We start from the raw sequence: 27700 nt of genomic DNA on the forward strand, positions 1-27700 counted from the left end.
CCTGACTTCAAAGTATACTACAAGGCTACATTAACCAAAACAGCATGGTACTGGTACCAAAACAGATATATAGACCAATAGAACAGAACAGAGGCCTCAGAAATAACAACACACACGTAAAGCCATCTGATCTTTGACAAACCTGACAAAAATAAGCAATGGGGAAAGGATTCCCTACTTAATAAATGGTGCTGGGATAACTGGCCAGCCATATGCAGAAAACTGAAACTGGACCTCTTCCTTATACTTTATACAAAAATTAACTCAAGATGGATTAAAGACTTAAATGTAAGGCCTAAAACCATAAAAACACTAGAAGACAACCTAGGCAATACCATTCAGGACATAGGCATGTGTAAAGACTTCATGACTAAAACACCAAAAGCAATGGCAACAAAAGCCAAAATTGACAAATGGGATCTAATTAAACTAAAGAGCTTCTGAATATCAGAAGAAACTATCATCAGAGTGAACATGCAACCTACAGAATGGGAGAAAATTTTTGCAATCTATCCATCTGACAAAGGGCTAATATCCAGAATCTACAAATTTACAAGAAAAAAAACACAACTCCATCAAAAAGTGGGAAAAAGATATGAACAGATACTTCTCAAAAGAAGACATTTATGTGGCCAAGAAACATATGAAAAAAAGCTCATCATCACTGGTCATTAGAGAAATGCAAATCAAAACCACAATGCGATACCATCTCATGCCAGTTAGAATGGCGATCATTAAAAAGTCAGGAAACAACAGATGCTGGATAGAATGTGGAGAAATAGTAATGCTTTTACACTGTTGGTGGGAGTGTAAATTAGTTCAACCATTGTGGAAGACAGTGTGGCAATTCCTCAAGGATCTAGAGCCAGAAATACCATTTGACCAGCAATTCCATTACTGGGTATATACCCAAAGGATTATAACTTATTCTACTACAAAGACAAATGCACACGTATGTTTATTGCAACACTGTTCACAATAGCGAAGACATGGAACCAACCCAAATGTCCGTCAAAGATAGACTGGATAAAGAAAATGTAGCACATATACAACATGGAATACTATGCAGCCATAAAAAAGGATGAGTTCATGTCCTTTGCAGGGACATGGATGAAGCTAAAAACCATCATTCTCAGCAAACTAACACAAGAACAGAAAACCAAACACCACATGTTCTCACTCATTAAGTGAACAATGAGAACACATGGACACGGGGAGGGGAACATCACACACCAGGGCCTGTCAGGGTGTGGGGGACTAGGGGAGGGATAGCATTAGGAGACATACTTAATGTAGATGACAGGTTGATTGGTGCAGCAAACCACCATGGCATGTGTATACCTGTGTAACCTGCATATTCTACACATGTACCCCGGAACTCAAAGTATAATAACAAAAAAAGAAAGTAGAAGCATAAGCAATGATTTTTACAAGCCATAATAATAGGTAACATTTATAAGCACTTTTTCAGTTTAGGTGCCATAATTTATGCTAAGTGATTTCCATCAATTATCTCAAATAAATAATCTGCACAACATTCCTTATCTCTATTTTACAAATGAGAGACTAAGGTTTAGAGTAATTTACCCAAGATCACACAGTAGGGAGTGCAGCTGGAATTCCAAAGCCCCCATAGCACTCACAGCCCCACACTGGCTATATAGGCTCCAGGCTTCCTTCTCCAGAACCTACTAAATAGCCTTTTAAAAATTCCTTTTCTGAGATAAAAAAGAAATGTGGTATATACATACAATGGAATATTATTCAGTCATTGAAAGGAACGAAGTTTTGATACATTCTATAATGTAGATAAGCCCTGAAGACACTATGCTAAATGGAGTAAGCCAGACACAAAAGAACAAATGTATAATTCCACTTATATAAAATACCTAAAATAAGCAAATTCATAGAAAAAGTAGAATATAGATTACCAGGGGATGATGTTATGGGGGCATGGGGAATTACTTTTTATTGGGTACAGAGTTTCTGTTGGAGTAATAAAACATTTTTTGAAAATAAATAGTGCTGATGGTTGTACAACACTGTGAATATAATTAATGCCAATGAACTGTACATTTAAAAATGGTTAAATTGCAAATTTTATGTTATGTATATTTTATCACAATAAATATTTTTAAATCCCTTTTCTGCTTATTAAAAAAAAAAAAAGATGTCCATTACTGACTCGTCACACTACAAGAAGGGAGGTTATATATTTCTGGACCAGAAAGCCAGAGTGCTTCATCATTCTAAGTACTGGCCCCAAAGCACTATAAATGTTAGGTTAGTCATCTAATTCGGAACAGGCAACACACTTTATTCATGTTGTGGCACCGATGTGTAGAAGTGGGTGGGATGAAAACAGATCTGATATGTATCAGGCAGTAGAACAAATTAATGCAATGTATTGTCCTCCCCTCCACCCCGAAGCCATTTGTAGGACAATTTGAACATGAACATACACACACACACCCTCCTTTTGGGGAGTTATAGATCCCTTTAAGAAAAGCACAAATGCTCCCTCCTTGAATATAATTTGGGGGTTTTATACACTGCCAGAAACCCTAAGATTCTCAGAGGCCCAAGGTTAAGAATATGTACTATAGGGAAACACTGATTTCCCTGGATTTCAATTTCTGTAAGGATTAGACTTTTGATGATCTCAAAGGACTGTCTGGTCTCTAAAACTTAAAAATTATGCTTTTGAAAGAACATTACATTAAGAAAATGTAGAAAAAGCAAGCTAGCTAGAACATGATGTTGGCAATGAAGCACAACAAAGGCAGTACACAGAGAATGTGAGCGTGGGATCTCAAAAGGTCTGTAAAATGAGAAAAAAGGTTTAGCAAAAAGTTAAAGGAGGTTTACTAAATAACTGATACTAAATAATTTTGGATTTCTTGAAATTAAGTCAAATTTCTAGATTTTTCCTTTGAAAAGATAAAGCAAACTCCGTAACTTTCAAATCATTCCAAGTCATTCTTTTTCTGTTTTGTATAAAATAAAAAATCTGAAAAAATCAAAGCTATAGCCACAAATAGTGTATTTTCCTATTATATTCACATACTATATTTTTAACCTTAACAAGCCTACTGGCTATAAATACTGTCAAAATGTCAAAATTTAAAAAGGTAAATGACAACAACACCCTTAGTACCAATATACCAAAAACAACAAAAATCTTAGCATACTCTTAAGAGCATTTTAATACACTAATATTGATACCGTACCATTTCCCAAAGAGTGTGTTAGAATAGGCCCTCAAGATTTCATGAAGAAGAGGGTTGTATAGGTGAGTTAACATCGGCAAGTGCTGCTCCCTAGAGTTGGTGTGTTGTCCCCAGGTATACAAGCTACAGAAGACTCTAAGCAGCCGGTAAAGACACATATTTAATTTTGTTTAATTAGTGCTTTGATACAAATTCCCATCTGTTTGAATCTATGAATCTTGGTCTCATTGAACACATTAACATTTCTCACATAGCAAACTATTAAAATGTGGCTGCACGTATTATGGAAAGGCTGGCATTATATATAGAATATTGGGAGCACTACAATTTATCTGATGGTACTTAACAAGTGATTCACTGAATGAGAGTATCTTGTGGACCTCTAAAGCAGTTGTTGGCTGATGGCTTTAAACATCAGCTATGTAAAAAAAAGTTAAAAGGTAGTCTCTGTTTCAAATTTAGGTGAGTATGGAACAGTTTTTGTATTGGCAAGTCTTATGCAAGTCAGCTACTATGGAAGGAACACACTTTAATTAAACTTTGGGGGAAATCACTGTTTTGTTTCATCTTTCATTTTGGTCGAGCTTGGTGACAGGTTTTATATTAAAAGCTTCTCAGCTCTGGAGTGGAATGTTCAGTTTTTTTCCTCTAGACACACTAAGTAATGTGTTTTTAAAGTTATACTATGTAATGTCTAGCCCCTAAGAAATGTAGCATAGGCATGTATTTAAAAAAAGGTGTTTTGAAGTATATGTCAATTCAGAAAATGATCCAATATAATGATTCCCAAATCATTTTGGGTGGAGCAAAAGACTCCCACCCCTTCTTTTTGTTACACTTTCCAGTGGAAAAAGTTAGTTACAATAAGAAAATATCACTGTATGGGAAAAAATTGGGAGAGAAGGGAGATATGCACACACACACACACACACACACACACGCCTAAACAATAGGGGTATAAATCATTCCTTTTTTGAATACAGCACTATGATATCTTAAAAAGTCCAAAAAGCCTGTTGTTGAAATATACACCAGCAAACAGTATAAGATTAGCCAACGGATCCTAGACAAACTAAATTGGTGATGGTAATGCCATCCTAACAGTAATCTATAAGAAAGAATAGTGGGAATCAAACACCATGGTCAACTCAGGGACAGTCACTGGTTAAAACGTTGCTGGTGTTAGCACGCGCAGTGGAGCCTAAGAGCGATGCATGCAGAGTCGCACGGCAGCCAGGGTTCTTAGAACTCCGAAAGAGTGCTTAATAAACTCTGGTAAGGCAACAATTAAAGTCTATTAGTACAAACATTTAATAATTCTTCATAATTCACCAGCTTCTAGTGGACCACCATAATTTATACCAAAATGAAAATCAGGATGTGCATGTCATTGCCTCTAAGAAAGGCCGTTTTGAATCAGTCTGTGGTCCCTTAGAAGGACTCTCCCAGCCCACCTGTAGGAACTGAACTGCATTTCCTTGAATTACAGATCTTGGACAGCATTTTGGATTAGTAACCATATGTTAAGGCTTTTGATCTCATTTACATTATTGAACTGATGTTTAATCTGGAACATGACAGTGTCTTTTATCTTGCACTAAAATAGGGATTATAATCGTTGTTCCTTAACTACAACACAGGAATATGACAATTCATCAAATGACAGCAGTGAGATTTATCTGCTAAGAGAAAAGTAAACTCACTAGAATGTTCTTTTGTTAACACATGCAGAATCAATGCATAATGATGTCTAGAAAATAATCCTCATATAGAAACACGATTACCGTGTGATGCAATCTTCTGCCTGCTTCTCATTGTTCATCTTGTGATATAGCACAGCGGCCACTGCCAGGGGGCCTGCATCCCCGCAAAGGAAGGTGATGGAGCGCTTGGTTAAGCAGTTCAGACTTTGCTTTACATAGCCATGTGCTAACTGTAGGTAGGCAGGGTCCCCAAATACATCATAAAGATGTAAGTAAAGCACAGCAATACCTGAAAAAAAAAAAAAGAAAGAAAACAATGTAAAGATGAGGAAAGGCAGTTATTTTATTATTTTTGGCATGGTGTCTACTCAGCAGCGATTTTTGATAACCTGTAGCAAATATATTAATGATCTGGAAGTTTGGGTGACTTTAATTCTAGGCTCAGCTCTATTAGTAAGCAACCCTACGAACAAGCATAAGCCAACCACCTACTTGTCCTCAGTTTCCTCATTATGACAACTCTATTAAATAATAAGGTCTCTAAGGCTCTGGCCAATAAAGAGACACACAGCCTATTATTAGTCTTTGTTGTACTCTGGTTATTGTGTTAATGTATTCTTCTTGATGTCGAAATGATGTGTCATTAAACTAGGGTTCCAAATAAATGTAATTGATTTACCAATAATTATTTAATAAGAAAGGGTTTGTTGTGAACTAAAGAAATTCAAAGACCAGGGAATGAAAATTTCAATTTCTCTTTACGTAAAAGTTTGTTTTGTGTGTGTGTGTGTGTTTTTTTTTTTTTTTTTTTTTTTTGTGAAAAGGTAGTTAATGTAACCAAATCCCCTGCCCCAGTATCCTTCCAGGCAGGGATTATAAAAAAGTTATTTGATAGCTGAGAGAAAATATTCAACCCCTAGATTTTTTGCTGTCGAGGACCCACCTACTTTGGTAAATGTAATGTAAAAGCCACCAATGACTTTTGCCTTGGGCTCTACTTGATCAGTTTCTTACCCTACTCTTGAAGCCTGAAATATGTAATAGAGGCATTGTCTGCATGTCCTTATTTCAAATGCCTGTCACAGTGGAAAGAACCTTCCCTCTGAAGCTAACTGGTCTCAGGGCAGACTCAAAGATGTGGAGTAGGAAGCCTGCCTGCCTGCCTGCAGCATTTCCAGAAACCCATTTCTTCCCTTCAAGTACATTTTCCATCTCATTTGCCATTTTTAGAAGACACAGAACCTCTGTTTAAATTTAAATTAATAGAGCCAATCTTCACGGATTTCAATGCAGTAAAAATGCTGTCTGCAAAATTACTTTCCCTGTACTGAGGACAATTTTAAATTTAGATAGTTTTCTCATTTTGCATGGGTAATCTCCAAAGCTTTGTGCTACAGACAATTCAATTTCACATGTATATTAAGGCCAAATTTTCATTTCTTGCCAAAGTTAATAACCTTGACTGCTCTTTCAAAGTGGCTTGGTGTTAGTAATCCCACAAGCTGATGATCAGATGCATCAATGCTTAAGGTTTGTAGACAAGTGTACAAAACCTTGTGTGTAGGTAAGAAAAAAAAAATCCCCTTTTCAGAAATGATTGATGTCAAGAGCTTCTTCTAAAATTAGGTCCTTAATAGGCTTCATCTCCATCCATATCACGCATCTGCAGGTGATCCATTTAAATTGTTAACCTTTCATTTTGCCCTCCTATTCCCATTGCTGCCTGAACTCTCCTAATTAAGTTATGTAAGCACCAAAGCCAGATAATGACATGATGGAGATGTGAGAAAATAAAAAGTGATTAAACACAAGCCCAGTGATTGTTTTTGTTTCAGATCTTTGTCTCTCATTAGCAACAATTCCTCTTGGCTTAACTATTTAACAAACAAAACCTATTAAGGCTTGCAATTATAAGATTTGGTGTATTTCTCATGAAAAACAGGTAATCATTTCTCAAGTCTCACAAGAGTACATTTGGATTAAAACTTTCTTTTTGATAGGCAGAGAATTATCTTTCTAGTTTCTGGGATTCCACAATCTCATGTTCCAGTTCTCCCCTACCTCTCATGTGGGCCTCTGGGTCTGTGGATTTTGATAAGCAATCTTCTGCAGATGATAGTTTACTGTGTCTACATTCCCTGTCACAGAACATCCATGGAGGAAAAGGACTTTAAGTGGTGAGTGCTGCTGCCAATTAGAAAAAGTTTCCTGCACATGCTTATTATAAATCAGCCCAGGTCAGGAAAATAAGACAAAATGTATTATGTCACAGACATTTAATACCTCATCAGTATTTTATATAATAGAAAATGATAGAATGTGCCCTAATGACAGAAAAAAGGGAGGACTGCTTGTGGCCAAATGTCTTAAACCTGATCTTTATGATCCTCAACTGTTGACAATAACCATGCATACACCACCACCTTTGAATCAATACCAAAGACTCAGGGATGGTTGGCAAGGTGGGAAATAAAAACACAACTTCACGGGCTTTGCAGGGAAAATTCACCCAGTCCTAATACATACTTGTGGGCCTGGCTTCAGTCAATGCCTTAAGAAATGCCTTCAAATGCAATGTTTATCAAAATATATATGTTCTTCATGGAAAAAATTATACAGTACTGAAAGATTTAATACGCAAAACACCAGTCCTCTGGTTCACTGTGTTCCTGCCTTCCAGAGGCAACCATTTTCATCAGTTTCAGCCATTTTCTCTAGTATCTGTCTTTCTATTTCTAATAATATGCTTATGTGCTATCTGTTAAGTCTTCTATGTCAGATATTTCTGACTCATATTCTACTCTAGAAAATGAGGAGTTAGCTCTTGTGATGGAGAGTAAGTGGTTTTCCAAATGTATCTTGCCTTTCTCTCAACAATAATGCCCTGGATTTTAGCTGGGCACAGGCTGCTAAGAACAATTTTCTTCACAGCTGGGTATGGCTATGTGGCGAAGTTCTGAACAACAGGATGCAGTGGGAGTAGTGGAGGCAACTTTGGAAAATGTTCTTGAAGGGAAGGCACTGGCGATTTATTTCCTTTTCTACTTTCTTCCTGGCTGGAATGCAGATGTGATGGTGCAGCTAGAGCAGTCATGGTCTAAGGACCATGAGTTGGAAGCTCTGTGCTGAGGGTGGTAAAGTTTCAAAGATCAAAGCCACCTAATCCTGGAGGACTGTGAAGCTGCCACACCAGTCCATGGATTGCCTACTTACACAAAAGAAAAATAAACTTCGGTTCTGTTAAAGCCACTGTTATTTTAGATGTAGTGCCATGTCCTGCTAGGCCTAATCCTAAGGAAGACAGCTCTTCTCAAAGCTAGAGAGGCAGGCAGAAGCTAGATTACACAGAGTCTAGCAGGCCAGTTAGGATTTGGAGTTTCATTTGAAATGCACCCATTTTAAGCATGGGAAGAACATACTTAGATTTGTTTTGTTAAAAGTTCACCATAACTGCACTGTAAGGTTTGCAAGGGAGTGTATGAAACAGTGGATGCAGGAGGAACAGTTAGGAGGATGCTTCAGGAGTAGGAGCGAGACACAGGGTGGGTGGTGCAATACAGATCTTGTCAGAATGAACTGGAAAGACACCTGTCTAGAAAGTAAAATCAGCAGCTGGTGGGGGATGGCGGAGAAGAAGATGTCAAAATGCCTCCCGATGACTAACTTCAACAGCTAAATGGAAAATGGTGCCATCCACTGAGATGGCAAACCCCTCTGTTGGAGAATCAGGTTTGGGAGGAAAGAGTACAGTTGTATCCATTAATAAATTCATCCCCAAATATGATTCTATTCTCTGAAGGACACTTAATGAGAAAAAAACATTTCTACTGACTTCTAACATAACAGCCAAAATTGTTCAAGTTTTGACAAAGAATGATGTAGGCAGTTTCATCTTTTCAATATTTTCTTTCACCTTTTATCAAAGAATATGCATCTACTTTAAAATGTGACAAAAGCCAGTTTTAGCCAAGTGTATTCTTGGGCTGAAATTTGAATATCACATTACATTTCCTTTTGTGCTGTCTGCTAAGCAAAAAATAGAGTGGAGACATGCTTCCTTCCCTTCATCTTCTCTTCTAGACCAGAAAAAACTTGAATGAGATTTAAATTTTGATTGAACTTAATTGTAAAAATCTGCTCTAAACTGATCTAGAGTTTAGAATTATTTTATATTTAATAAATGGTGTTACTAAATGTCATATTCGTAAGTATGACTATTATGTATATCCACAAGCAGAAGAATGAAATTTGAACCTCATTTCACACTATATACAAAAGTCAACTCAAAATGGACTAAAGACTTAAGACCAGAAACTGTAAAACAACTAGAAGAAAACATAGAAGAAAATCTACACATCCAGATGTATAGTACTTTGAATTACTACTCCTGGAACCTGCCTGGTTCATCTAGAAGTGCAGTGTCCAGTATGATACCCTCTAACCATAAATGTCTACAGAAATATAATTAAAAGTAAACACAATTTAAAATTCAATCTTAGTCATGCTAGCCACATTTAGAATGTTCAATAGTCACATGTGGCTAGTGGCTGTCACGATGGAAATAACAACATTTCCATTACTGCAGAACATTCCAAGGAGAGTACTGCTCTGAAGACCAGTAATAGATGTCATTCCGTACAAGAAGTTCAGGAAGTCTGGCACTGCCTGTCAGTTTACCCTAAGAATTTCTTGGTCTTGAAATGTTGATAACTATTAAAAACAAACAAACAAACAAACATACAAAAAAACATGCTGTGAGGACCAAATAAAATTCCTGTTGTAATAGGAATCAGTCCTGGCTTCAGCATGAAAGCTGTGAACTAGATTTTTTTTTTTTCCTGTAGCTACTACCCTGGGGATGGGAGGGTAAATTATTTAGGGACACTTCTAAATCTGCAATTTCCTTACTCAGCAACTTATGCCAAGCAGTACTATAAATACAGCCAGCTGTTGAGAAGTAATTAATACTAAGCCTTTGAATTTCTGAGGGATCATTAGTCCTATTCATTTTGGCCAATCAAGACCTTGCTGTGTCTCATATGCATATGGAGATAAAAATCTCCACAGATAACATGAATCTCTCAAAATACTTTTCTGCGATTTTGCATTCTACAGATTATTCCTCAACATTTTTCATTTGTCTTACGACCGGCTTACAGTGATGTAAAAAGCTTTGTGCCATGGTACTTTAGCTCTGCGAGGCATTTTCGTGCAGTTCAAGGGCATTTAAAGACTCCCTTCATGTACTCTGGTAGGGAAAATCATGTTCAGATTTTAGATCTACAAGGCTCACTGGAGGTGCTTAACTAACACTCATTAGTTTAGAATGATATGGAGACAGGAACTTCCCAAAGGAGGGGGCACTTGGGTGTTCCAATCTAAGTTCAAATACATTTTTCCCTACTTGAAACTTTAACGGCTCATCAATTATTATGTTTTCTTCTTTTCAGATTTATGAAAAAATAAGAAGTGAAAGTATTCTCTGAGTGCAAGTATGACCACCTGTCTTTCTATATCAGGTTGATAATTTCTAACATGTTCCTTTGTAATTGTTTCTCAATTTTGTGCTGAATGTTGACCATGTGCATTTCCATTTCTTCAACAAAATCACACTTGTCTTTAGAGCACTGTTGTTACTGTGCACAGCACTCTCCCCATGCCTGAACTGTCAACAATCCACTGAGTAGGACATCTGCCCAGCTGTCTGACTAAAGCTGAGCATCGTGGGCTGTGGCTTTCAAATACTCCAGTGCTTTCACAGATGATCTGGGGAGGAAACTAGTTACGACTCCACACCTTTAATTTAATAATATTGCCCCAAACAAATGAGTAAAACAGAGAATAAAGAGGGCAAATAAGTACTCTAAAGATGTGTCTTTTCTTTTCTTCTTAATTTCAGAGCTGACTATCCAATAGGAAATAAGATGAAAAAAACAAAACAAAAAAACAGGGAAACACTGTTTTCCTTCCCCCAGTGCCCTGCAGCCCACCAACTATGAAGTGGGCACTGGGCTAAGTGTTGACGTTACTGGAATGAAAATGACAAACACCAAGCCTTCTTGGTGTTGGCTGTAAAAGTCAGATTGTTTAAACATGTCTTCCTTCCTTCCTACTTTTTTCTGATCTGTTTCACACTCTCATCCTACTCTGGTTCACTCAAGCCCAATGGTGGTGTCTAAACTCCACAATTGCATTCATCTATCTAGTGGCCATTGTGAAGTGCTCTAATGAATCCAGCGTAAATCCATGCCCATAGCTCTTTCTACTTGTCCTAACACCTCTGGCTGGGTGGGATAGGTGCATCTAATGAAGGTGAAGGTGAAGGACACTTGGCCAGGGCTCAAATTAAACACTGAAATGCTGGCTCTGATGAAGAGCTACTTACAAAGAGATCAAATTGCAAAGAGAAGACACCTGGCCAGAGTGACTCCTTTCAAGTAAGTCTGGTGTCAGCAGTAACTAACACCCACATGCGAAATCTGCAGCTCAAAGGCTATACATTTAGTAGATCAGAGGAACAGCATCTTGAAACACTATAATGACTTGCATTTAGAGTGCAAGTTAATATTACTCTAGGGATTATGCTACATATCCTCTTGTTTAAAATGTTATCTAATATTTGAAAAGAGGGAATACATGCCAATTTTAGCCTCATTAACTTTGTGAGTCGGTTACAGAAGATTGGGTCATGTCTTTCAGAACGGAAGTCCCTAGAGTCCTGTATGTATTTTTTTTTTTTTTAAGTGTGAGCTGATCATCATTTCCCCTAAGAATCGTCACAGTTAAGAGTGGGAAAAAAAATGAAATAAGGGCTAGCATTTTCCCTTATTGTCTCTTAAAGACAGTAGTGAGATCAGCCATCCCTTGGGTTTACTTAACTTTTCTACTACGTTATCTGCAAGGGAAGGAATCTTTTTGATTAAATGTTTATTTCTAACACAAGAACACCTTATCTGCTCATTTAATCCTTTATAATAACAATTCCTTACCAGTGTTTTGTGGTTTCCATTTTATAAAGCACTTTAGAATGTTCTCCCCACTAGCACCTACAGTCTACCTGGATCAAAACCCAGACCAGCTCCATGGCAGGTAGCATTATGTTCTCTGGTGAGTCCCCAGTGATCTCTGGACACCACTGGGAACCACTCAGTAGCTGACCAGTGGATTTGATCTTAAGGGGCCTCCAGGCTTGCTATTTTTCTGTACTGTCTGCTGCTATGTGTAGAGTCATATATAACAACTCTTAATGGGGTTCCTAAATAACTAAAATGTGTCCCCTGCTACACGAGCCATGAGCACATAATTCCGGTAAGTCTACTGGGAAAAGATTAAGGCTAAAAATGAACAACTCAATGCTTATTGCAGGCATATGTCATACATCAATATCATGATGCATTACGCTCCCATGTACTAAATTTTACAAAGGAAAATTTTGGTGAAAAGAACTGAGGCTGTTCATTCAAAATATCACTTATTAACAGCTGCAAGAGCTACCAATTGATTTCAGACTATGGATGATAATTCACTTGAGAAGATCTTTAAGCCTTTTCAAAAACAAGCAATTACGAGGAAAAGCTGTCTCGGCCCAATTAATTTTCTATCCTGAAACCATGCTGAATATATTAATACAAGATTAGGAAGGGGAAAAACACCTTCTATAGAAAAACACTGGAGATTTTTTCATTTTTCTAGCTGCAAATGCCTGTAAGTCTTCTCAGGGTTTATGTCCAATTCTAAATAACTTTTTAAATAGTAATTACTCTTGCCTAATAAGCCTTGTTTCCTTCTTACTTTCCAAATTCCTTTCATACTTTATCAGGGCTTACTCTGACTCTTATTTATTTTAATAAAACACTTAAATCTGACTAGTCATTAGCCACTTCTATGAAGTTTGTATGGAATGAGTATCATGTCATTGTTCAAACTACTCCATCTTATAGCTTATGAATAAACCTTCTTCACTTATAAAGTGTACAGAATAAACTCATATGTAGAGGCTGAGAGTAAACACACATATACACACATGCTCATAGGGTAAAGAGCAGGACTCAAGAGCCAGGCTTGTTTGGGTTGAACCTTAACATTGTCACTAGCTCTATAACCTTGAATGAAGTACTCAGCCTTGCTTTGCTTCATTTTTCTCATCGGTGAAATGGGGATATGAATGGTATTCTGGCCATAAAGGTTTTTTTTTTTGGAGACAGTCTCCCTTTGTTGCTCAGGCTGGAGTACAGTGGCACGATTTTGGCTCACTGCAACCTCCGCCTCCCGGATTCAAGCAATTCTCCTGCTTCAGCCTCCTGAGTAGCTGGGATTACAAGCACCCACCACCAGACCTGGCTATATAAAGTTTTTTTGAGGTTTAGATTAGCGAATTAATGCAACACACTTAAAATGGTGCCTGGCATACAATAGTAGTTATTGGTGTACGTGCCCGCACCCTGTCTTGTCATTCAGATGTTAACTGCAGTAACATTTTATCACCACGAAGAGTGTTTTAATCTTACTCCTGTCCTCCAACAGTCAAATGATCATAAAACTGCATACTGATGATCTTTATTCCCTTGGGAACCAACATTCAGTCAATCTATTTTATTATTCTTTTTTTGAACATTATAGAAGTAATTTGTTAAGTCTAAATTACTGTCTGAAAAATTGATTAATCATAACATCCCATTCCTGAACGAGCATGAGAGAGACCAGAGGGATTTATGGTAATAACTGCCTCTTTAGACAATATGAGACAGCTACAGGTTTTTAAAATTCTTCCCTCCTTTCTTTCCCACGGTCAGGGCATTTTTACCTCTGCTGTGAATAAAAAAGGTAAAAGTCAGGGATACAGCTTGTAAAATTGCACTATGACAACTCACAGGTGTAAATATGTAGGCTGCAGTGGAAATGACGTTTGAGTTCTATTAAAAGTTCATGTCAACCAATCTCTTCACTATTTCATACACTCTGCTTCAATTTTAAAATAAAAGCCAAGATAATTTCAGTTGTAAAACAGTTTGTAAAGTAAGTGTAAAGTACTTTCTTAAGCAATTATTTGCTTCTTTTACATTTCTATTTAAACCTGGACATATCACCCTTACCAACGAAGCATTTTGTATATACGAATTATTTGGAATAATCCTATTCTAAATCCTAATCTTATCTGAACTAGCGTTAATTATCAGACCATCTACATACTACTGGGGAATGAAACAACAAAATAAAATTGTAAAGTCCTAACTAATTGTAATAATCATTTTACTAAGCATGTTTAACACTCAGAAGTACTTTAGCAGAATTCTAATAAGTACCTTCTATTAGTTTTAATTTTTGTTGAAAAGACAGATGGGGAAAAAAAGGAGTCAGTTTTTCAGTTCCAAGTGCAGTGGGCTTTTAAACAACATGGGTCTGAACTGCATGGGTCTACTTGTACACAGATTCAAAAAATATATATATAGTGGAAACTTTTATGGGCTTTTGTCGACAATTTGAAAAAACTTGCAGATGAACTGTGTAGACCAGAAATATCGAAAACATTAAGAAAAAGGTGTGTCATGAATGCACAAAATATATATAGTTACTAGTCTATTTTATCACTAGGATAAAATATACACAAATCTATTATAAAAAGCTAAAATTTATTAAAACTTATGCATACAGACTGTACATAGCGCCACCTGCAGTCAAGAGAAATGTGAACAATTGTAAAGATGAAATATTAAATAACTTCGTAAATTAACTCTAGTGCATACTGTAGTACAGCAATAACTTCTTAGCCACCTCCTGTTGCTGATGTGAAATCAAGTGTTGCTCCGCTTAAAATAACATGTGATGTGAATTATCTCTGCTTGAGATCATTATCTCTGTCTCTCCAGTAAATTACATATCACAGTAAAGAGTAATCTGTTCTGATTCTTGCATATTTTTAATTGTTTTCAGTGCAATATTGTAAACCTTGAATAACACCATGGGACACATACAAAGTGCCACTAGTGATGCTGAAAGTGCTTCCACGAAGCAGAAAAAAGTCGTGACATTACACAAAACACCTGAACTGCTTGATATAATGTAACCATAGATTGAGGTCTGCAGCTGCAGTTGCCTTCCATTTTAAGATAAATGAATCCAGCATAAGGACCACTGTAAAGAATGAAAAGGAAATTCATGAAGCCATCACTGCAGTTACAGCAGCAGGCACAAAAACCTTGTATTTTTTGTGAAACTGCAGTACATACTGAAAATGTAGCCTTTATGTTGGTGCAGGACTCTAAAATGATTCAAGAAAACGTGAAGTCAATATACGGCAACTAGAAGCAAAACGATCTAAAGCTGTATAATTTAATGCCAGCAAGGGTTGGTTTGATAATTATAGGAAGAAGTTTGGCTTAAAAAATTGTCAAGATAACAGAAGCAGCAGCTTCTGCCAACCAAGAGGCGGCAGACAAGTTCCCAGGTATGATGAAGAAAAATTGAGGAGAAAGGCTATCTGCCTGAAAAGGTTTTGAACCCTATTCTGGGGGGAAAAAGCCACAAAGGACATGCATTAGTAAGGAAGAGAAATGACCACCAGGATTTAAGGCAAGAAGGAACAGACTAACTCTACTGTTTAATGCAAATGCAGTAGGGTTTATGATCAGGACTACCCTTATTTATAAAGCTGCCAACCCCTGGGTCTTGAAGAGAAAAGATGAGCACCAGCTGCCAATCTTTTGGTTGTACAGGAAAGCTTGGACAACAAGAACCTTTTTTAATGGTTTGGTTCCACCAATGCTTTCTCCTTGATGTAGGGAAATATCTTGCCAGTAGGGACTGCCTTTTAAAGTTTTTTCAATAGTGCACAATGCCCCTAGCTACCCAGAACCCAAGAGTTCAACACTGAAGGCATCAAAGTGGTCTACTTGCCCCAAACAGGTCTCTAATTCAGCCTCTACATCAGGGGGTCATAAGGACCTCTCAGGCTCATTATAAATAGTACTTTACGGAACGGATTGTCAGTGCTATGGAGTACCCTGTGGAGATAAAAGTGACTCCATCTTGTAGGCTAATCCTCTACACCGACTTCTGATTAGCCCCGGCCCTGTGAATGCCTCCTGGTTTTTACTTTGTTTACTGCTCCTAGTATAAGAACAAAGGAACCTTGGTGCTAATGCACAAATTATAGGCTGTGATACACATAGTAGTCTTGCCTGTTTTTGAGGGTTGCCTTTCCCTATGGTATGTAAGCCCTGGGTCTCTGGAGTAGCAGTGTTGAGATCTTCCTGCCTTGTGGCTGACCAAGACCATGCTTGTGTCTCTAAGTTCTCCAATAAAACAGCCTTTACTGACAAATTGGATTTTCTGCCTCCTTCTTTGATTTTTCAGCTACTTCAGCATTTGGGGGTCACTTTGCATATGTGACCCTTTCACAGAACAAACCAGATAGAGAGAACATCATGAAAGTCTAGAAGAATTACACCACTGAGATGCCATCGTTGATACAGTAAAGCCACAAAAACCATCAAGGCTGAAACAATAAATTCCTGCTGGAGAAAACTGGGTTCAGATAGTGTGCGTGACTTCACAGGCACCAATCAAGGAGATCATGAGAGAGATGTGGATATGGCAAAAAAAAGTGGGGGGATGGGGATGAAGGATTTCAAGAAATGAATCTTGGAGAAATTCAAGAGCTAATAGACGCCACACCAGAGGAATTAATAGAAAGCAACTTGATGAAGATGAGTTCTTAAGAACCAGTACTAAAGGATGAGGAAGATATAGAAGCAGCAGCACCAGAAAACGAACTGATGTTAGACAGTCTGGCAAAAGGGTTTTGATTATTCAATACTGCTTTTTACTTCATTTCTGACACGGATTCGTATATGGTATGGGCACTGACAGTAAAGCAAATGGTGGAAGAATTGCCAACGTACAGACATTTTTAGAGAAATGAAAAAGCAAAAAGGTCCGACAGAAATTACGATGTATTTTTGCAAAGTTACTGAGTGTTCCTGCCTTTCCTGCCTTCCCTTCCACCTCCCTTCACTTCTTCTGCCTCTGCCACCCATGAGAGCAAGACCAATTCTTTCTTTTCCTCCTCTTCCTCAGCCTACTTAATGTGAAAACGAGGATGAAGACCTTTATAATGATCCACTTCCACTCAATGAACAGTAAATGTATTTTCCCTTCCTTATGATTTTCTTAACATTTTCTTTTTTCTACCTTATTGTAAAAATACAGTACAGATTAAATGTAACACACAAAATATGTGTTAATCAACTATTTATGTTATCAGTAAGGCTTCCTCAACAGCAAGCTATTAGTGGTTAAGTTTTGGGGGAGACAAAAGTTATACATAAACTTTTGAGAGTGTCAATGGGCATGTGCCCTTAAACTGCACATTGTTAAGGGTCAACTTTACACATCTAACATTAAACACATGAATGTGTCATCTCTTCACTAGAACTCTTTCATTTTCAAGATCAACTGAGCAACTAAGACAAATCTAGACACACCATGAATGAGGTATTAAGAAGTTGGGCAGCCCAGTTTTGTAGCTTTCTTTAGAGTCATGAAGTAGAAACAAAGACATACAATTATGGGGTTTAGTATGAATTGATGCATGGTACAAATTGGAAACTTTATAATTTTGCAATAGAAAATAAGGGTTTGGGAGAAAGCAGAAAAGAATGGCAAGTAACTGTTTAATAAAGCTACAAAAATAGTAATGTTTTACAGTATTAAGTTTAGAATCAATCGCTAGTCCCTTCTAGATTTAAGTTACACTTAGCTCTAGGAAAATTATGATTCGACATTCCTGTAATACTTCCTTTCTGTGGCAGGCTTTACGCAAAGACTTACTGAATGAAAAAAAAAACCACAAAACTTTAAGGTGTTGTGAATCAAAATCCAAATCAATCTCCTTGGAAACAAAGAACAGACAAAATATTGCTTGGAAAATTTCAAAATATTTTATAGACACTGGTAAATTTATCCCCCCAAAAAATCCCCCAAAAAGTGAACAGAAGAGATCCTTTAGCAGACATAAAAATTGAGGCTCACTGTCCAAATGCCTTGTGCAAAACATAGGAGTCAAGAAAAAAATCATTTTTCTTGTTATATAGAAGTTATAGCAAAGATTACTAGGTCTTATCCCAAAGTTCACTCTCCTCTTCCTCTATTAACAGAACCCAAGCTAAAAGACTGCATTTACTACCCTTCCTTGCTAACAAGAGTGACTATGTGACTATGTTCTGGCCAATGCAAAGTAAGCACAACTGAAATGCTGAGTGGGACTTCCAGGAAGGCTTTTTAAAGGGAGAGCATGCATCAATGCATTCTTCTTTGCCTCTTCTTCCCTCCAGCAGCCTGAAAAGCTGATGTAATGACTGGATCTTCAGCAGCCATCTTGAGCAAGAGGTAGAAACTAGAGGCTGAGGAATGATGGAGCAGAAAGGAAGGAGCTGGGGTTCCTATTAACATCCTGAAGCTACACTATCAGGCCTGGACTGACCAACTCTTTCTGGCCTTCTTTTACGAGAGAAAAATACAGTTATTTAAACCACTATACTTCTGTTTTCTTTTTTGGGGTATAGATAACTGAACCTAATCCTGTCCCAAATCCTGATCCTATCTAACCAGTGTTAGCTATCGGCCCATATGTATACTGGAGAATGACATCTAACAAAATAAGATGTTAAAGTTCTAACTAATTGTAATAATCATGCAGTTTTCTCATGCTGAACAAAGTTAAAGAAATATAATGTGTGTTTCCTAAAGAGTGTCATTTTTTGGAAAGATAACATGGGGCACAAAGTAACATAAAAATCTACACATAATTATATAAACATTGCTTTGACATACAACACCAAATATTTTTATTGTATTTGTGAATGCATTTCTTGGTAATAAAATTGCAGTTATGAATAAGTGATACTTGGAAAGCTGTAACATAATGGGAGGAGAAGGTATTAACACTGTGATTTTATGGTGTTGAATCAGTTTTAGTTTCTTATACAACTGAGAGCTTTATGTTATTTAGACTGTCTGAACACTGGCGCAAGGTAGCATTTTACTTATCAAAACACTGGAGGAGGCAGTCTATTTTATGTGGGAATAATAGCTTTTTAACAGTGTTCGATTAGGAGACATTAGGAACCTTGCCTTGAAAACCATTAGCAAATTTATCTAGAAGATTTTACGTTACATCTTAAAACAACCAGCCGCTAAGGACATCCTAAACTGCTTAGTATGCCAATTTGCCTCAGATGCTTGCCATATAAGCTGCTTTCAGGAGTCAGCAATGAGTATCATAGATACTTGAGGATAAAAGGTTGAAGGATATTGGCATTCAAAGATGAAGCCAGAAACCCTGTACAGCCAAAAAAATTAAACTTGCATTTTACTTTGGAGTGAAATGTCTTTGCTATTTCCAAAGTTTTTAACTTTTGGTTTCTCAACTAGCCCTAGCGATACAAGGGCCTGACTAATGACTCTTCCCAACATTGTCAAACTTAATTCAAACTTGAAATCAATCCCCTTTTTTTTTCCTCCTAAAGCAAAGTACCTCACAATAATAATATGAGTACATCTGAATGGCCAATTTAAAAGTTTAAGTCATTCTTTTGTAATCAGTGCTAGAATTAACTAGTGATTTTTTTTTTTTGGGCCAGGAATAACAAAATAATAGAAACTTCATATATATTAGAAAAAGATCTGTAAGTTTGAGCCTTATATATTATTACAATGTGGCAATCAAGAGGAAAACTCAAGACAACTGTGCGCTGTGCTTGTCCTGTTTTGTTCAAACCACGATAATTTTAAATAAATAGTAATGTTCAACATTCACTGATGACATTATCTATCAACCACATCACACCTGGAACACAGTAGATAATAAACGGCAGCTGTTATACCTTCCTTCTTGAAACAAAATCCTGTCATTTCATTCTCATTTTAACTTTGTGTTAAGCTTCTACAATCCATAAAAATGATAAAACAATAAAATGGTCCAACATTATCTAGTCCAGTCTTATTTTTACAAAACATTGACTTTAAAAGTCCCTGAGATTTTAATTTTACTGGTTTAATCTGTCTTCCCTAACCTTGTTAAAAAAAAAAATAGAATCATGTGTCATTATTGGTTGAGTACCCCTTATCTGAAATCCTTGGGACAAGTGTTTTGGATTTCAAATATTGAAATATTTGGCTTATATTTACCAGTTGAGTATCCCAAATCTGAACATCGGTAATCCTAAATGCTCAATGAACATTCCCTTTGAGTGTCACATCAGAGCTTAAAAAGCTTCAAATTTTGGAGCATTTTGGATTTCAGATTTTCAGATTTGGGATGCTCAACCTGTACTAAAGAGGAAGACTAATAAGAGATTGCTATTATTAATAAATTTCTCTCAGAAAGCTTTCAAACTGCAGTCTGTAGATCACCATCTGCATCAGGACCACTGATGGCTATAAAAGGCAAATTCCTGGGTTCTGCTCAAGATCTACTGAATCAGAATCTCTGTTATGAGGCCATTTTTATGACAAATTCCACTCCTTAAAATCAAATTAAAATTCCCTGGATTGCAAGCTTACTCCTCCTTGCCCACTCTTTAAAGTGAATGGGAAACACTGAGTCTCTAGACTATGCTTTCTTCCAGATTACACAGCTGTCTTTTGTTTCTCTACATTTGGTAAATTAATTGCAGTTCTTCAACTTTTCTTCTTTGATTTTTTTTTTTTTTTTTTTTTTTGAGACGGAGTCTTGCTCCATCACCTGGCTGGGGTGCAGTGGCGTCATCTCATCTCACTGCAATCTCCACCTCCCGGGTTCAAGTGATTCTCCTGCCTCAGCCTCCTGAGTAGCTGGGACTACAGGTACGAGCCACCATGCCCAGCTAATTTTTGTATTTTTAGTAAAGATGGGGTTGCACAGTGTTGGCCAGGATGGTCTTGATCTCTTGACCTCGTGATCCACCCGCCTCGGCCTCCCAAAGTGCTGGGATTACAGGTGTGAGCCACTGCGCCCAGCCTCTTCTTTGATTTTTCTCTTTCTCACCTTTTTTTGACATCAATGCACTGTTTCTTCCTAAACCTCCTCCAACCTCTCAACGATTGAAATTGGCAATGCAGCAATTGCAAACCAAACAGCAATGACCATATGGGATGATTAGTTCATGGAAGTAATACTTTACCCTGTATGGATTCCTGTATGGATTCCTGTTACGGGTTAACTTTTTAAAACATGCTTCTGGACATATTTTATTCCTGAGATCAATCCTCATTACCTCCGCTTCAGGCATTGTATTTTGGAACTCTTCCCAATTCTTCCCACTGAAATTACATCTGCAAATTAACTATGTAATATTGAAAATCAATTTTTCTCCTCACAAGTATAGCAGCCATCCAAATGTCAGGCATGAATTACATGAATATGCTTACCATGCCCTAAATTCAGGGCACTATTAAAAACCCAGAAGATACCATGGTTGGGGTGAGGGCACAGCACTCTCCCAGAAGCAATTACTCATATGCAGATGCAGGAAGCATTTAAGGGTGTACCATTCAGACAGACAGCTCTTGGAAAAATGCTCTGGCTCTTAAGCACAATCCTTATGCCAGCTCACAGTCAGCACTTCATACCTGCCCAGCCAGTGTAACCGGTGCCATCACGAGGGTCTGCTGATTTCAGGCCTCTCTCCATTTGCTGAAGAAGCTCCCGAATCTTATTGGTCAAGCGTTGTGAGAACTCAGGAGTCAGCTAATTAAAGGAAAACAAATATCAAAATAATGTGGGTCACCCAGCTTGCTGGACTATAAGCTATCAAAGACAGAAAGGTATTTCTTTTCCACTTAGGACATATTTTTCTACCTGGAAGACTAAACAATTTATTTTCTATTCTTAAACATCACATTAACAAAATTTATAAAATACCGTTGTAACTTATAAATGTTTTACATAAAATTTTTAGTTAAATACTAAAACAGACTGCCAATGATAAACTGGCTCACAGTAATTTTCCACCTAATAGTAATCGTCTATTATTTAAACCAATATTATAATAAAGTCTTTTTATTAAATTAAGCACAAATCAGATGTTTGGTGCTTTCAAACTACTGGATTTTTAGTATTCAAGCTGCAGCAAGGTAAATTCCCTAAAGAAATATCTAATTGCTCTTATTTAAAAAAAAGGACTTAAAAAAAATGAAGTAGCCAAAGAAAAGCAAAACAAATTCATGTATATCAAGAGCCTTAAGCAGAATAGAAAGAATATCAAACTTAGCATCATAAACCCACGTCCAGCACAGTGTCTGGCAGAGAATACGGGCTTCACAAATGTTTCTCAATGAATGAGCCTGTCTACATCCTTACCCGCTATTAGCTGATCTTGCTCAACTCATAACTTCTTTATGTTTCAATTAGCTCCATAAAGTCAGGATAATAATAACTGCCACGCCAATTTCAAAAGGTACTTTGGGGATTAAATGAGATAGTGTATCACAAGTCTTTCTCATTCAGGGATGTAAATGTTGACATTTTTACTAATTCTTTAGCAGATCAAGGGTCTAAGGCAAGTAATAGTTTAGATATGGATTGAAAATACACTAAGGCTGGGGCTGTGGGGTTAGTACCACCCATATGAAGGTCCACAGATGCTGTGCAAACAGTGAGGCTCACACAATCATTACGTTATTCTTCTTAAAGGCAAACGAAAAATAATTTTAAACTTCTGCACACACTGAATCAGTGTCTTAAAAAGTCACTGAAGGCCGGGCACAGTGGCTAATGCCTGTAATCCTAGCATTTTGGGAGGCCGAGGTGGGCGGATAACCTGAGGTTAGGAGTTTGAGACCAGTCTGACCAACATGGAGAAACCCCATCTCTACTAAAAATACAAAATTAGTCGGGCATGGTGGTGAACGCCTGTAATCCCAGCTATTCGGAAGCCTGAGGCAGGAGAATTCCTTGAACCTGGGAGGCGGAGGTTGTGGTGAGCCGAGATCGTGCCACTGCACTCCAGCCTGGGCAACAAGAGGGAAACTCCATCTCAAAAAACAACAACAACAACAACAAACCAAAAAACTCACTTTATTGTCTCCCTCAATAATTTTAAGAACTTGCTGTGATTCTAAGACTTGAATTTCACAAAGTAATTAAAATTTCAGAACAATGTGGGGGAAAGTTACAAGGGTATAAACATTTTATTTTACCATGTAAGGATTGTAGAAATAAACATAACCACTCACATCAGAATCTCATTTTTAAAAATGAGATAAAATCTTAACACTGAAAACAGCAAGAAGGCAGTATCAGAATTAACAACAACAACAATAGTTTAAGGATATGTTAAGATTCACTTCGGAGGAGCATCCTTGATAAGGCAAATCAGACTTTCAACCACATCTGGATTATTTAATCTAAAGCACCACTATGATCCCTTATTTCACACTCTTTAGAAGAAACGACATTGTTTGACAGACACACTCCCATTATTTAACGATTTCTGCAAAGAGGTTAAGATTTCAACCAGACTTGAAAATACATTTAGTAGGATAAAATATACTTCAATGTTAATACAAAAGGCCTATAAATGTCAGCTAGATAGAAGAGTGCATCTATATTGAGAACACGTCATCTACTGTATATAGATCATATATAATTTATCATCTTGCCTGGCCTTCAAGAGATCAAGAATAATGAGAATCTCTCACCCTTATGAAGGGAAGTTACTTTGTTTGGCACATTCTGCATTTAATAAAGGTGACCTCTGTGAGAATACTGATTGCTTGTGGTAGACCACCAAATTATTCAAACTCTAGCAATAATCTGAAGTCTCTAAAAGTCCTTTTTTCTTTTCTATTTTTTTCTGACAGATGCCAGAAAACAGACCAGTTCCTTACTGAAATCTTGTGTTAAGAAATTAAGGAGGACAGATCTCCAGGGTTTGATCCTCTGTGTTCAACATTACACAATTTTAGAACTGGTATGCTACTTCCTTTCTAGGACCTGTCCACAAACTACGTTAGGCAATAAACTACATTATTACTCTTGGGTCAGGGTTTAAATTTGTGAATTTTTCCCCTTAGAAACAAAGGGTTAAATTTGGCCAGACATGGTGGCTCACACCTGTAATCCCGGCACTTTGGGAGGCTGAGATGGGTGGATCACTTGAGGTCAGGAGTTTGACACCAGCCTGGCCAACATGGTGAAACCCTGCCTCTACTAAAAATACAAAAAAAAAAAAAAAATTAGCCAGGTGCGGTGGTGTGCACCTGTAATCCCGGCTACTCAGGAGGCTGGGGCATGAGAATCACTTGGGCCTGGGAGGCAGAAGTTGCAGTGAGCCAAGACTGTGCCTCTGCACTCCAGCCTGGGCTCAGGGTGAGACTCCGTCTAAAAAAATAAAAATAAAAATAAATAAATAAATAAAGGGTTAAATTCATAAAAAGCATTTACTTTATAGGCAGTCTAAATAGCTACATTTTATTGAAGGTTTCTGTCACTAGGACAATCCTCAAGTGTTCTCTTTGCCAAGTCAGCATGAAGCAGCAAGTCCTCCTCCCGCAAGACAAGACACATACTTCAGCTTGAGAATCTGCACAGCTAAGCAGAATGCAGGCCCAAATGGCCAAAGGGAATCCATCTGACCTGAAGATAATTATAAAAAGCTTTGTTTGGGCAGCTTAATACTAGGCTTAAAATAATCAGATTGACTCAAACTCCATATACATTTTGGTAGCCTTCTACCCTACAGCTCTTCTTCATCTCTTTGATTCCTCCTACCTGCATTACTGACCCAACTTAATCTATAATGTGACAAGTGTTTTAAGGAAAAAAACAACCATCAGACCCACAGATTAATTTGACAGGGATGAAATCTGTAAGGCCTTTATATCACACAAAATGTCTTTTGTATGGCTGACAAGTTTCAAAGAAATAAACTGGTAAAATTTTTAAAGCGTGTGCCTTGTTTCCAACTTAACTCACTTTCAAAACTAAATTTTATTTTTTTATTTTTTAGAGACAGGGTCTCTGTCACCCAGGCTAGAGTGCAGTGGTGCAATCATAGCTCACTACAGCCTCGAATCTCCTAGGCTCCAGCAATTCTCCCGCCTCAGCCTCCCAAGTAGCTGGGACTACAAGCTTTCCACCACACCTGGCTCATTTTTAAAAAAATTTTAGTAGAGATAAGGTCCTGCTGTGTTGCACAGGCTGGTCTCAAACTCGTGGCCTTAAGCAATCCTCCTGCCTTGATTTCCCAAAGTGTCGGGATTAACGGTGTGAGCCACTGCACCCAGCCAAAACTAGGTATTCTTAAAAATATCTGTATTCCCTCTTAACAATTATGTTCACCCAATGAGGCATGAGAAAACACAGGCCCCTAGTATTTTTACATCCAGGTTCTCTTTTGCAGTGATTTGTGACATGCTAACCAGTTTAATTTACAAGTTTCTTTTTTTTTGTTTTCCAGCTGTGGATATGCCCTGTGGAGTGACACCGGTACAAAGAACTTCAGGTTTCCTATGTCCCCAAATTCTCTAAGCACTAACAGTTTAAAGACGTCCTTACCATACACCACCGTTTGCTCTCATCATTACCCTGACCGCACTTGTGTACAATCACAAAGGAGTAACACGGCACATGTGAATACCGTTAGGATTCTTCACCTCTCTTTAAGAAGCAAACCAAAATACATTAAAAAATGCCAATTACATAGTAAACTACATATTTGCCAATTTTTAAAATTTATACTATCAATAATTGAGTTTATTTCAATTAATAATGTTAACAATGACACATTCAACATTATGTTAGAGCTCAATTTGTATATATTAACATGTATTTTTAAATAATTTACGTATTTATCGTCGAATCACGTATTTTTTTTAAAGGGGGATGCTCAACTCTCTCAGGCAAAAATGAGCACCTTTCCGAACACCGGGGGGAGAGGCAGGGATGCAGGCAGACATATCCTAAACTCACCCTCCCGGCAGCATCAAAGTAGCCTTCGGCCAGGGATTTGTTATAATCAGCATAAGGATTCGGGAAGGCCCTTTGAGCCATGACGCCGGAAGCAAGCCTGCAGAACAGGGGAAAAAGAGAAACTAGGTTGAGATAGGGGCCTCGGCCGAGTTGCGAGGGCGGCGGCCGGCGCCCAGGTATCCCCCTTCCTCCAGCTCCAGGGCCATCGAGCCTTCTCGGCGGTCCGAGTGGACCTCGGGCCCACTGCGGCCCAACTGCTAGGACATGGCGCCTTCGCGAAAAAGCTGCCAGGGCCCTTAACCCACCCGGATGAAGAGCCCCCGTTTTGCAACCCCGTTCCCACGCCCGCGACTTGAAGCAAGTGCGCTTCCCGCGTCCTGAAGCCCTTCTCGGCCCTGGCCTCTCACCCCGCAGCCCCGGACAGTAACAGAAGGGCTATTTTACCGCCCAGTTCCTGCCAGGAGGGCCAATCAGAGCCTTCGCCGCTCCCGAGACCCGCCCCCTTCTCTCTTACAGTTTGTTAAAGAGACAGGCGTGTAATTTCTAAAGGATAACGTAGGGTATTTTAATTACTGGGTAGCAGAAGTGAGGACCTAGAATCACGCGGAGATGTGACCAATATTTCCTAACCCTTCTTTAATTTTTCTTATTTTTAAAAAGTCAAATTTAAGTCCAGAGTCATAAGAAGTAGATTTTTTTTAATCTGGAGAAGAAACAGACTGCTTTTAGATCTGAACATGCTGGTATTTCTGCTGTTCGCAATAGATAAAATTTGGCGGGGGGTGGGGGGATAATGTCTCTCCAGGGACTTGCCAATCTTTTCTTTTCATTTCTTAAAACAAACAAACAAAAAAGCACCACCATCATTAACAACAACAACAACAAAAATATGCCCAAAGGACAGGATATCAAATAGCAGTTGATAATACTTTGGGGAAAGCACATGAAAACACAAATTACAGCTCTTAGGAAATTTATTCTGTTCCTTAGCCTAAATTGGACTATAATACTGGATAACAAAGCTCTAAAAAATACTGAAAACCAACACAGCAGGAGATCCACAACATTCAATTTCAATGTTTTAACAGTCCCTGCTATCTGAAACATTTTTCTTTCATTTAAAATTAAATCCCACCTGGTACATATTAGGCCCATTCTATTGCTCAGAGAATTTTGGAGTTCAGTTAAAAAGTCAGCCTCACTCTCTCCTTTTCCTTCTCTCCGGTTTCAATGAAGAGTCCTAGCTCCAGACCTCCAACTGGAGAAGCTCAGTCTCCACCCCAACTCCCTCCCACCTTGGCCTAAGTTTGTCCTTCTGAGGCTGCCATCCCAAACTCTACTCCTAATCCCTCCCCACACCCAGGTTTGCTCTTTTAAAATAGTTGCTTTCTTAGGAAATGTAATTGCTTTCTTAACCTCATCAAATTCATGAAGATTTAGCCGAAGCCCATGGTGAGTCTTAAACTGGATATCTCTCATGTTTTAAAAGATGGGTGTTTGAAGGAGCAACTCACAAGAGAGAAAAGGTAAAGGAGAGACATTTTATCAATTATTTTTTCTTTAATGATTAAAGGCTATCCATTTAACCCACTCACAGTCTTTAAGCAATTAAATATTACTGTTGTTAAGCAAGGCAGGATGGTAATTGTATATTTTCATAGTATGCCTCTATCTTATTTTACTAATCCTTTCCCCTAATGATGGACATTGTTTCTAACTTCCATACTACAAATAATATTCTTGGAACATGTGCTTTTATGAATCTGTGTGAGTATCCCTGAGACATACACCCAGCAGTCAATTGCTGCATCATATGA

General features: G+C 37.9%; 2 protein-coding genes and 1 long non-coding RNA gene across 10 annotated transcripts in view; 2 read left to right on the forward strand and 1 right to left on the reverse strand.

Annotated features, from left to right (window-relative positions):
• The window catches only part of LANCL1 (LanC like glutathione S-transferase 1), a 45931-nt gene extending 18776 nt beyond the window's left edge, over positions 1-27155 (reverse strand). Inside the window, exons 1-4 of one of the 3 annotated variants that reach the window (XM_019022167.4) lie at positions 27019-27155; positions 25884-25980; positions 21542-21659; positions 5015-5222 (exon numbers count right to left, since the gene is read on the reverse strand). In XM_019022167.4, coding sequence (XP_018877712.1) covers positions 5015-5222; positions 21542-21659; positions 25884-25980; positions 27019-27038 — 443 coding nt within the window. In that variant the 5' untranslated portion in view covers positions 27039-27155. The other 2 variants (XM_004033148.5, XM_004033147.5) reach the window with 2 other exon arrangements.
• LOC109025962 (uncharacterized) lies at positions 18088-19919 on the forward strand. The gene is made up of 2 exons (XR_002004925.3): positions 18088-18167; positions 18265-19919. It is a non-coding gene; the product is annotated as an uncharacterized lncRNA (long non-coding RNA).
• Positions 27147-27700, forward strand: part of CPS1 (carbamoyl-phosphate synthase 1) — a 201976-nt gene continuing 201422 nt past the window's right edge. For 4 of the 6 annotated variants that reach the window (XM_055380488.2, XM_063695178.1, XM_063695179.1 and 1 more), the window contains exon 1: positions 27147-27409. The gene's annotated coding sequence lies outside the window, so the exon portion shown is untranslated. The remainder of the gene's footprint in view (positions 27410-27700) is intronic. The other 2 variants (XM_063695180.1, XM_063695181.1) reach the window with 1 other exon arrangement.

Source organism: Gorilla gorilla, chromosome 11 (genome assembly GCF_029281585.2).
Source record: "Gorilla gorilla gorilla isolate KB3781 chromosome 11, NHGRI_mGorGor1-v2.1_pri, whole genome shotgun sequence".
NCBI classification, from domain to species: Eukaryota; Metazoa; Chordata; class Mammalia; order Primates; family Hominidae; genus Gorilla; species Gorilla gorilla.